This window comes from Protobothrops mucrosquamatus, unplaced genomic scaffold, assembly GCF_001527695.2.
Source record: "Protobothrops mucrosquamatus isolate PMUCROS unplaced genomic scaffold, P.Mucros_1.0 scaffold1591, whole genome shotgun sequence".
Classification (NCBI taxonomy): domain Eukaryota; kingdom Metazoa; phylum Chordata; class Lepidosauria; order Squamata; family Viperidae; genus Protobothrops; species Protobothrops mucrosquamatus.
The window spans coordinates 63,152-75,430 of NW_015387754.1; the positions used below are offsets into that span (position 1 = coordinate 63,152).

Below are 12,279 nucleotides of genomic sequence, written 5' to 3' on the forward strand. Positions count from 1 at the left end.
AGCTTGTAAAAGAGAGATCAGCCTAGAAGTAAGGAGAAATATTCTGACAGTGAGAATGATTAATGGAAGTGGAACATCCTGCCTCCCCAAGTTGTGGTTTCTCCATCTCTGGAGGTTCTCAAGAAAAGACTGGACAACCATTTCATTGGAATGGTATAAGTTCTCTTGCCTTAAGCAGGGGGTTGGACTAGAAGATCTCTGGGGTCCCTTCCAGCCATATTATTCTATGTCCTATGTTCTTGTCAAGTCATTGACTAGGCCAGTGGTGGCGAACCTATGACACAGGTGCCAGAGGTGCACTCGGAGCCCTCTCTGTGGGCACACGTGGCATTGCCCCAGCCTTGCCTCCCCCTGTGACCCCCTCCTCACCAGCAGGCCCCTGGAGGAGAGTCACCCCTGAGCATGACCCACGTGGAGCAGCGCAGCCAAGGACATGGCAGCCAGGCAGCGTAGACAAGATTCTGCCCTCATGCCCCATCACGCACACTTGATACTGTGCGGCGCAGGCAGATGGCGTGGCCGCCATGGTGCTGCTGGGCTGCCTGGGAGATCTGCAGCGGACCCTGGAGGCGGTAAGTGGCCCTGAGGGCAGGCGGGGTGGGGTGGGGCAGGGGGTGGAGCAGGCAGGGGCAGTTTTTGGGCACTCGGTCTCTAAAAGCTTTGCCATCACTGGACTAGGCAGTCTATATCCAGGAATTTCTTCATGAGAAGCAGCTTCAGACGTGAGCCATTAAATCAGAACAATCTACAATTTACTTTTCCATCAACCTATAAGGTACAATACACTAAGGCAGGATTCCCACCAGTGACTTATGGTGTCTGCTGCAGTCATCCAACTATTGTTATGCCAAAATAACAATAAGCATTATATCACTTCAAGGATGGCCTAGTGACATTAAAAGGTGCTATAAGTCATTAGTGGATAAATAGCCTTCCCATAGGTCCAAGGTCATCAAAGCTTCATAGTTAGGGAAAGATTTAAACCTCAATTTCCTCAGTCATAGCATGGTAGTCTAACCATTCTTTTCTCTTTCATTAACTCAGGACATGCCCAGTGATTAATTCCTTGTGAACCGGAGTTATTACTTTCATAATTAATTCCAACAACCAATTTAACATCTCTGGTGTTGCCTCTGCTATGTCCAAATGGTTGTCAAATTGTTTGGGTCTCTCATTCCTTATCAAATACGAGCCTCAAATGATCCAAATCTCCTGATAAATAAAAGAAGATACATATCTGGCATAAGCATAAAAGAAGATACATATAAAATAAAGACGCATATCTGACATAAAAGAAGATACATATCTGACATAAGCATAGGCAAATTTGTAGCTAAATTTATATGAAATCATCTCTTCCATTTTATTTTTTGCTGTATCACTAGCCAATTACCTAACTGGTTCATAAAGTGCATTTATTGCTTTTTCATTTTTAAAACTAAATGAGATGACTTTGCATAATGTGGTAATAGTTGTTGCTTATTTATATAATGTGCCGTGGTTGTATCTGTACTCTCTGTGCAAGTTGCTGAAAGAACCCAAGCTACTCAAAATCCTTTTAGAACTGAGGGAAAAATGCATCTGTTTAGGAGCAAAAATACAATGACAAATTGTTATTTGACTAATCTAAAATATTTCTTAAAGTTCAGTATTGGATGCTAGAAATATTGCAAAACTGTGGTCAGGGATATCCAGTCAAGTTTTTGCAACCAGGATGCTCCTAATCAAGGCAATATATAGATCTGGACAAAATCCACACCACTCTGTTCAGCTTGCAACAAATATCAGAGATAATTACCCAGTTGTGAGAAAGAGCAGGCAAAAACAGATAGAATGAGAGTCATGAACAAGAGACAAGAATTTGTCCCCAGGTCCAATGGAAAGAATACTGTGGAAATAGCATGTGCGATCCCAAAATAAGGGGTCTCTGATAGTTCCAGCTTGAAACCTTTTAGATTCATAATTCAGCAGAATAGCAATGTGAAGTAAGACAATAGTGGGTTCCTTCTTTTTTCTGTACTGGAAAGGATGAGAATGATGTATCCAATAAGAAACCACTGTCTCATTCTTTGTAAATATGGGCATTGTCTTCAAAAATTGCTAAGCCAGGTAGTACATTAGATCATAGCACCAGCTCACTCAAAGACACTGTCATGGTCATCTGCCAGGCTTGCTTCTTGTTTAAGACTTAGGTATAATTCTTGCCTTTCTGCATCTCTCCCCCTCTCTCTCTCTCTCCCTCTCTCTCTCTCTCTCTCTCTCTCTCTCTCCCCCTATTTTTCTCTTCTTTCTCTTTCTTTTTGATTGTTAGTGTATGCTAGTTTTTATTTCTATATAACAAAATTATTAATATATAAGAATTAAGTACACTTCTTTTAATTGCTTTTTTAAAAGGGCTCAGATGGTGCAGTGTTATTCCCCTCTTAATCTTTAAGGTGTTTTACATCACAGAGGCCACACATTTAATGCACAGAGAGGTATTTTGCATCACTCCACAGAATCATCTTTCATTTCCACTAGTGGAGCGGAAAAGTCATGTCCAGAAACTGCTCACTGCTACAGGAACACCTGGCAAGCCCTAAGATTAGCACCTAGCAAAGCACAGTAAAAGAATAACAGAATTTTAAGTGGCCTTGGAGTTATCCTAATCCAAACCTCTGCTCAAGGTGATGGCCAACCTTTTGGAGACCGAGTGCTCAAAAACTGGCCCCGCCCTTATTCTACCCCCTGCCCCGCCCCACCCCATCCCACACTCCGCCTGCCCGCAGGGCCACTCACCGCCTCCAGGGCACACCGCAGATCGCCCAGGTAGCCCAGCAGCGCCATGGCGGCCACGCCCTCTGCCTGCCCCCCACAGCATCAACTGTGCGCGATAGGGCATGAGAGCAGAGTCTTGTCTACGCTGCCCGGCTGCCATGTCCTTGGCTGCACTGCTTCGCGTGGGCGACTCTCCTCCAGGGGGGCTTCTGATGAGGAGGGGGTCGTGGGGGAGGCAAGGCTGGGGCAATAGGATGTGTGCCCACAGAGAGGGCTCCAAGTGCCACCTCTGGCACGTGTGCCATAGGTAGGCCACCACTGCCCTATACCATTCCAGACAAATGGCTGTCCTATCTCTTTTTAAAAACCTCCAGTAATGGAGCACCCACAACTTCTGAAGGCAAGCCATTCCATTGATTAATTGTTCTCACTATCAGGAAATTTTCCTTAATTCTAGATTGGATCTCTCCTTGATAAGCTTCCATTTGTTATTTCTTGCCTTGCCCTCAGGTGCTTTGCAGAATAGGTCAACCCTCTGTGACAGTCCCTCAAACATTGGAAGAAGGCTGCAGTCATGTCACCCCTAGTTCTTCTCAAAGCAATGTGACAACTGTGCTTTTAGAAACTGGGGTGGGGAGCACATTCTGCTTTACCAATGAGATTTGAAGAAAGGCTTTGCATAAATCATGGTCCAAGTGATGTACCCTGTTGAACCTTTGCATTGCCCTATAATATCTGTTTCAGCAACTGGTGAGGATTTGCAGTATTCAACTCTATGCTTTATCATGTCAAGTTGATTGTTTTGAACCAGCAAGGACACTATAGACACTTCTTTGGAAAACAACATAATTAAAAGTTGCAACATGGAGAAAAACTTTCAGTGACATTTAGCTCAACATGCTGGTAGTAAAAGTGTGGGCAAGGGGGGAGAGAGAGATGGAGGAAATGTCCCTATCAAGTGAAGGTCACATCTGCAAGTATTATAAGCAAAAGTCCATTCTAATTAGCGACCCAGTAAATGTCACAGAATCCTAGCCACTGACCAACTATTCCTTAAAAATCCTATCTTGCAGTTAGAAAATCAGAAATTCTTTACTCAAGTGTAGAGTATTGCCAAATTTGGTAAGGCACAATGCTTCTGCACCAGCTCATAGTTACCTGAGTTGCTTTTGAATATCCCACTGTTCTGGGATATTACTAAACCTCTGTCCAAAAAGATATGTTGACCAATACAGTAATAACAACCCCTTTGAACACCTCTAAGCAAAACCAGACCAAGTTTTGGCAGAAATCTAAATCTGCCAGTTGTCGAATTTTCACTTTTTTCCCAACCCTAGCACTGTTGCTGGATATTTTCCATTACCTGGTGACATTCATTGGAGCAGAGAGGAAAAGGCCAGGAGAATTCACTAATTCCTGTTCTTAACATAGTTGATACAGCTTTAAATAAATTATCAGGCAGCTCTATTTGCCAACAATATGCCTGTAGTAGGATAGGGATCACCATGCTTGCATAATTTCCTGCATGCTCAAGGATTTTAACTCAGCTGTGAGAAAGAATCTTGGTGAGAAAAAGAATTGGGAGGAGGAGTTGGTGTCTGCCTGGGCTTTGGGACATAACATAGAGACCTTATGATTTGTATCTCTGTGATGGAAGTCTGTACAATGCAGGGTTTGTGGCAAGGAATCCTCTAGCTTTCTTAATATGGCATATTCACAAACACGCAAATACTCAGGAGAAAAAAAGCTATCAAATTCTAGGAAGGAAGGGATAAATGATAAGCTTGCTTCTTCCAAAAGACCTGATCTAATATTACTTAGATGACTTTTAAAAGCAAAATTAAATCAGGTCTTTTGGAACTCAAAAAGAACCTGGTTATTAGCCCTGAGTGGGACACCCCATATGCAGATTTAAAGAAATTCTATAATTAATGGAAACTAGACCACTACCTCATCGTGACCCCATGGACAATGTTCCTCCAGGCCTTCCTGTCCTCTACCATCTTCTGGAGTCCATTTAAGCTCACGCCTACTGCTTCAGTGACTCCATCCAGCCACCTCATTCTCTGTCGTCCCCTTCTTCTATTGCCCTCAATCTTTCCCAGCATTAGGCCCTTCTCCAGTGAGTCCTTCTCATTAGGTGGCCAAAGTACTTTAGTTTCAACTTCAGGATCTGGCCTTCTAAAGAGCAGTCAGGGTTGAACTCCTCTAGGACTGACCAGTTTGATCGCCTTGCAGTCCAGGGGACTCACGGGAGTCTTCTCCAGCACCATAGTTCAAAGGCCTCAATTATTTTGCGCTCAGCTTTTCTTATGGTCCAGCTTTCATAGCCTTCATAGTCAATAAAAGAGTATATCACACCTAATTCTGTTCAATTTCAACCAGACAAAGCGAGGCAGGTCAAAACCAGGTGGTTTGACAGAGGGGTCACTAATGGTCAGGCTACAAGAATAGTACCTTGGACTATTCTTCTCTCCAGACATTCTTGGGGTTAAACTGGGTAGATGAATAGGGAGGGCCTTGTTGTTCAGCATCCTTGACCACAGCCAAATGAGAGCTCGTTTACAAGAGATTTAATATAAAAATCTGGAATGGGAAGAATTTAAGAATCTGTTCCAAAGTGAGCAGTCAAGTTATTCTGTATTCTATAAGTGGATTTTTAAGGATTTTTCTATTCCTTTTTACAGGCATAATGAGAAAAGACATAGTAAATACAAGTAATAAACAAATAAAATTAAATATTTGCAGTTAGGGGAAGCCCACTTTTTAACAATAGCAAAATAAGTCTAAGAAAAGTTAAGCAAGATAAAAAAACTTTTATTTTAACAGTATTAATGTACGTAAATAACACCACCCAAAGCTCCTCCTTGAGCGAGAAAGGGAGTCTAGAAACATGAGATATAAATAAACGTAATAAATAAATTGTTTTGCAGTCCAAACCTAGATAGTTTTCCTGCTATCCAGGTGTTGTTTTTTCTCTCTTCTTATTCTTGTTCTAACTTTCTGGAAGAATGGAAGTGGAATAATATAAGCTTCTTTGAACTCAGCATAAAAGTCACAATACAGTCTTTGTGGCACAATCAGGGGATGAGCTGTTTTTATGAGCAAAAAGAAAATGAAACAGGGTCATTTGGGAGAAAATGTTTGCTTAGTTTCCAATTCCAAATAGAAATTACTATAAATCTACTGTCACTACATTCTAGAATAGTATATATATCTTGTCAAAATTATTACTAATCTACTGTCACTACATTCTAGAATGGCGTAAATCTTGTCAAAATATGATAAGAAAGCTATCAAGAGACAATGGAAGATAATATTATAAAGAAAACCACATTATATTGCTGGATAGAGAATTCCATTAGGTCTACAAGATGTTGCATGCTTCGTTTTAATTTTTAGCTTAACACAGTGGACTACTGTTATTCTCTTTCTTTCTTTCCTCCTTTTTTGTTCTTTTTTTCTTGGTCCAACAGTATTACATTACAAAACTAAATAATTCATTTTGCTGGGAAGCAAACAAAGCTGCAAATAAAAGCTATATAGAAAAATAGGATGTAATTTCAAGGCTGAGTGGTCATCACATAGGAGCCTGTAAAAAGGATAAGATTCCAAATTTGGGTTTTGAAAAAGTAGTTAGCTCTTGATTCATTTTGATATTCCTATATAGTCCAATGCTAAGGGAGAAGCTATTTTTGATCTGCAGAACAGACTGCATTTCTGTTTTTAATGGTAAATTCACAGAGATAGGAGATCAGAGCTCCTTTTATGTTATCTTGGGGGTGTGAAGGAGCCCCTGATTGTCCCAGTATTGCAGAACTAGTTCTAATGCATGGGTGGGCCTCAAGAGGTCTCCAGACTGTATGTCCTCTCCCCCACTACTCATCACATTGAAAAGGAGGGGAACAAACCCTGAGATTCCTAAATTCTTCTCCCCACTGGAAAATCACCAAATGTAATTTTTGCTCCTTCAGAATGTTAAATATGGCCATCCATCAGTATACTACTAAAACTCTCTTTCTCTTGAGTTTTCACTGAGTGAAATGGTGCAACAAAGGGCAACATTTTTGGAACCAAGGTACCTCAAATGGTCTAAATTTAAAGAATGTGCTCAATATTGAGGACCCATAGCTCCGAAGTGACTGAAATTTGGGAAAGGCATGGCTGCTTCAGAGGGAGGGAGGGAGGGAGGGAGGGGGGGAGGAAGGAAGGAAGGAAGGAAGGAAGGAAGGAAGGAAGGAAGGAAGGAAGGAAGGAAGGAAGGAAGGAAGGAAGGAAGGAAGGAAGGAAGGTTTTTGATGCTCCCTGCCAGCTTCCCACAGGAAACTCAGTAGGAAAGCCAACAGGAAGCTGAAAGTTGATCCTGTTTCCACTGCTTTTTCCCCCACTCATCTCTGTTTAGGTAAGGAAATATCATTGAAACAATGTTACAAAGCAGCACAGGTTGTCTAATTAGGCACCAAAGTTTGTCTACTGTATCTTTTAATTTGAATTATTCCTCTCCAAGAAGAACTATGTGTGAACTATGTGTTGGTCCTTGGGAAGCCATGGAACATCTAGAAAAAGTTTCTATAATGGATGATAGGACATGACAATAATTCTTGTTATATCACTTTGTAGATAAACAAATGCAAGATAACCACACTTCACCTAAGTAGATTTATTTTTCTTTTGAGACAATCCTAAAGCAAATTTGTCTTTCATCAAATTCAGTGGGAAACTGCAGAATAATTGATCAGTCTTGAGAAATTGGAACATTCTACCTCTGATTTCTTGCATCTAAGAAAGTAGTGAACTCAATGAGACACACGATCCTGAATTGGGTTCTGTTATGCTTTGCCTCTTTCCAGCCAGAAAATAGGTTTTTCATACAAGGACAGGCAAAATAAAAATGATGGTCACATTAGCAAGGAGCAAGTTTAGTTAATTATGCTTAATGTTGTAGGACAATTATTGAATTGATCAAATGCAACTACAGACTAGTTTGTCAGGAGTATGCAGTTTATCAATATGAGAAATGCATAGATATATATACTTCAGATATATTAGTAGCAACATGAGTGAGACTTTGCAGTGCTCTGTATACGAAAACTGCCTCTGAAGAGGATTCAGAAACTTCAGATGGTGGATACACAGTAATAAGGTTGCTATGTGATAACATATGTAGCTATCCTTAAATATTTGCCCTTGTTGCCCACTACATTGGTCAATTTAAGATGTTAGTTTTAAATATGGAAGCTGTAAAATGCTATTTGAGGATCAATTGATCTGCTAGCTGCTATAAATTTCAGAAAGGTTTTAAATACAACCCAACTAGTAGAAATCCATTTGTCGAATCCATTGTCCATTTGAACATCTAACAAAATTAAATTCAGTGGTGAAAAATATAGGGTTCTCCATTTAGGCAAGAAAAACCAAATGCACGGGTACAGTATAGGTGGTACCTTGCTCAATAGCAGCAATTATGAGAGGGATCTTGGACAATCACTTAAATATGAGCCAGCAGTGTGCTGCAACTGCCAAAAAAGCCAACACAGTGCTAGGCTGCATTAACAGAGGGATAGAATCAAGATCACATGAAGTGTTAATACCAGTTTATAACGCCTTGGTAAGACCACACTTGGAATACTGCATCCAGTTTTGGTCATCACAATGTAAAAAAGATGTTGAGACTCTAGAAAGAGTATAGAGAAGAGCAACAAAGATGATTAGGGCACTGGAGGCTAAAACATATAAAAAACAGTTGCTGGAATTGGGTATATCCAGTTTATGAAGAGAAGGACTAGGGGTGACATGATAGCAGTGTTCCAATATCTCAGGGGCTGCCACAAAGAAAAGGGAATCAAGCTATTCTCCAAAGCATCTGAAGGCAGGACAAAGCAATGGATGGAAACTAACCAAAGAGAGAAGCAACCTAGAACTAAAGAGAAATTTCCTGACAGAACAATTAATCAGTGGAACAACTTACCTCCAGAAGTTGTGAATGCTCCAACACTGGAAGTTTTTAAGAAGAGACTGGACAAGCATTTGTCTGAAATTGTACAGGGTTTCCTGCATGAGCAGGGGGTTGGACTAGAAGTCCTCCAAGGTCCCTTCCAACTCTATGATGATGATGATGATGATGATGATGATGATGATGATGATGATGATGATGTCTCTAATATATGGAAATGAATGTATGGAAGTGCAGTTGATTGTCATTTGCTCTGCTTTTAGAAAAAAAACATCATCAAATTGCAGTGCAGTTTTTCAAACATATAATTTTTCCTTATATGTTGTTAAGTTTTATACATTACTATATTGTATTGATTTTCTCTTTAATTGCTTTATTTGTTAATTTTGGGGTTGTTGTTAATCATGATGAAAATAATTTTGTTGCTGATGATATATTCCTGAAATTTTTAGCATACCTTAAACCTGAAGATGAACTCTAGGAGCAGTAACTGTTGATTTTTCCAGTTAATATGTGAAAAGTTTTGTTTGTGATGGAAGTTCTGTGAATGCCCATTCCTAAGAAAAAAACTTTGTCTTTAAGCAGACTCATCTGCTGTTAACTTGTCTCCTGTTTATCCAACAAAAACAGTTTTCAAAGATGTGAGAAAAGGATAAGAGTCAAGAAATTGGCAGTTAAGGGGATAGCTTAGATGATGGTGATAATGACAGAAAAATAAAAATATTGATTTATTTTAAAGTAAAAAAAGTGGATAGTTTGATTTAGTGGGTGGGTTGTAAAATAATTTTAAAACATTAAAATAAATGCCTGCAGAAAACATTGGGATCCCAGTCCTGCAGTTATTCACTACAAAATTTCTTTAAATCAAAACCTATTATCAAAAAGGCTTCCCGTTTTCCAGTTGGAAAAATAAATAGAAGTCTTTATAGTTTCTTGGTTCAGCCAAGAAAATACAGGATAAAGGTAGTAACTAATCATTTTAGCCTTCCTTTTTGTTACTTCCACATAGAAGTAACTGCCAGCTGCAAAATCAAAATAAATTAACAAGCAAACAAGAATGACTGATGCTTCTTAACTGTATTCATAATGTTAACACTAGACAAGAACATTCCCATAGTGCACACAAAATGCTCAATAAATCAACTCAAACTAAGGAAGTATCTTTGCAGTTTTAAAGGCATCTGAAGCTCAACACAAACCATGCATGCTAAAGGTTAACAAAACAGTTAGTGTTTGATTTTAGACAATTTTAGACATGTTAGCTACGACTGCAAAATACTTTCATGCATCAACACAGATTCTTTTGTATTATACAGTTGCATAATCAAGTGCAGTTTGATTAGCTTACTGTAGGAGTAACCCATCCATCCTGTAAGTTCCCCATCTTTTTTTTTTTAAGGCAGTGGCTTACAATGTGGCAGACATAGAGCAGTCTGTACTCACCTTATCTACATGTTAAGCGATATGCTTAAATATTTCTTAAATCTCTCTTAAAACTGCATTTCATATACCTTTATCCAGTCTGAAATGGTTTGGTTGGAGAGAGCTTGGCATAAAACAGCNTGCTAGGCTGCATTAACAGAGGGATAGAATCAAGATCACGTGAAGTATTAATACCACTTTACAATGCCTTGGTAAGGCCACACTTGGAATACTGCATCCAGTTTTGGTCACCACGATGTAAAAAAGATGTTGAGACTCTAGAAAGAGTACAGAGAAGAGCAACAAAGATGATTAGGGCACTGGAGGCTAAAACATATAAAAAACAGTTGCTGGAATTGGGTATGTCCAGTTTATGAAGAGAAGGACTAGGGGTGACATGATACCAGTGTTCCAATATCTCAAGGGCTGCCACAAAGAAGAGGGAATCAAGCTATTCTCCAAAGCATCTGAAGGCAGGACAAAGCAACGGATGGAAACTAACCAAAGAGAGAAGCAACCTAGAACTAAAGAGAAATTTCCTGACAGAACAATTAATCAGTGGAACAAGTTACATCCAGAAGTTGTGAATGCTCCAACACTGGAAGTTTTTAAGAAGAGACTGGACAAGCATTTGTCTGAAATTGTACAGGGTTTCCTGCATGAGCAGGGGGTTGGATTAGAAGTCCTCCAAGGTCCCTTCCAACTCTATGATGATGATGATGATGATGATGATGATGATGATGATGATGATGATGATGATGATGATGATGATGATGATGATGATGTCGTCTCTAATATATGGAAATGAATGTATGGAAGTGCAGTTGATTGTCATTTGCTCTGCTTTTAGAAAAAAAATCATCAAATTGCAGTGCAGTTTTTCAAACATATAATTTTTCCTTATATGTTGTAAGTTTTATACATTACTATATTGTATTAATTTTCTCTTTAATTGCTTTATTTGTTAATTTTTGGGCTGTAGTTAATCATAATGAAAATAATTTTGTTGCTGATAATATATTCCTGAAATATTTAGCATATCATAAACCTGAAGATGAACTCTAGGAACAGTAACTGTTGATTTTTCCGGTTAATATGTGAAAAGTTTTGTTTGTGATGGAAGTTCTGTGAATGCCCATTCCTAAGAAAAAAAACTTTGGCTTTAAGCAGTCTCATCTGCTGTTAACTTGTCTCCTGTTTATCCAACAAAAACAGTTTTCAAAGATGTGAGAAAAGGATAAGAGTCAAGAAATTGGCAGTTAAGGGGATTGCTTAGATGATGATGATAATAACAGAAAAATAAAAATATTGATTTATTTTAAAGCAAAAAAAGTGGATAGTTTGGTTTAGTGGGTGGGTTGTAAAATAATTTTAAAACATTAAAATAAATGCCTGCAGAAAACATTGGGATCCCAGTCCTGCAGTTATCCACTACAAAATTTCTTTAAATCAAAACCTATTATCAAAAAGGCTTCCCGTTTTCCAGTTGGAAAAATCAATAGAAGTCTTTATAGTTTCTTGGTTCAGCCAAGAAAATACAGGATAAAGGTAGTAACTAATCATTTTAGCCTTCCTTTTTGTTACTTCCACTTAGAAGTAACTGCCAGCTGCAAAATCAAAATAAATTAACAAGCAAACAAGAATGACTGATGCTTCTTAACTGTATTCATAATGTTAACACTAGACAAGAACATTCCCATAGTGCACACAAAATGCTCAATAAATCAACTCAAACTAAGGAAGTATCTTTGCAGTTTTAAAGGCATCTGAAGCTCAACACAAACCATGCATGCTAAAGGTTAACAAAACAATTAGTGTTTGATTTTAGACAATTTTAGACATGTTAGCTACGACTGCAAAATACTTTCATGCATCAACACAGATACTTTTGTATTATACAGTTGCATAATCAAGTGCAGCTTGATTAGCTTACTGTAGGAGTAACCCGTCCATCCTGTAAGTTCCCCATCTTTTTTTTTTTAAGGCAGTGGCTTACAATGTGGCAGACATAGAGCAGTCTGTACTCACCTTATCTACATGTTAAGCGATATGCTTAAATATTTCTTAAATCTCTCTTAAAACTGCATTTCATATACCTTTATCCAGTCTGAAATGGTTTGGTTGGAGAGAGCTTGGCATAAAACAGC

At 38.9% G+C, this 12,279-nt stretch overlaps 1 protein-coding gene across 1 annotated transcript in view; it reads left to right on the forward strand.

The window, feature by feature from the left end:
• Positions 1-524: 524 nt before the first annotated feature.
• CNTN5 (contactin 5) overlaps positions 525-12,279 on the forward strand; it is a 237,301-nt gene continuing 225,546 nt past the window's right edge. The window contains exon 1 of the mRNA XM_029285383.1: positions 525-572. Coding sequence (XP_029141216.1) covers positions 525-572 — 48 coding nt within the window. The remainder of the gene's footprint in view (positions 573-12,279) is intronic.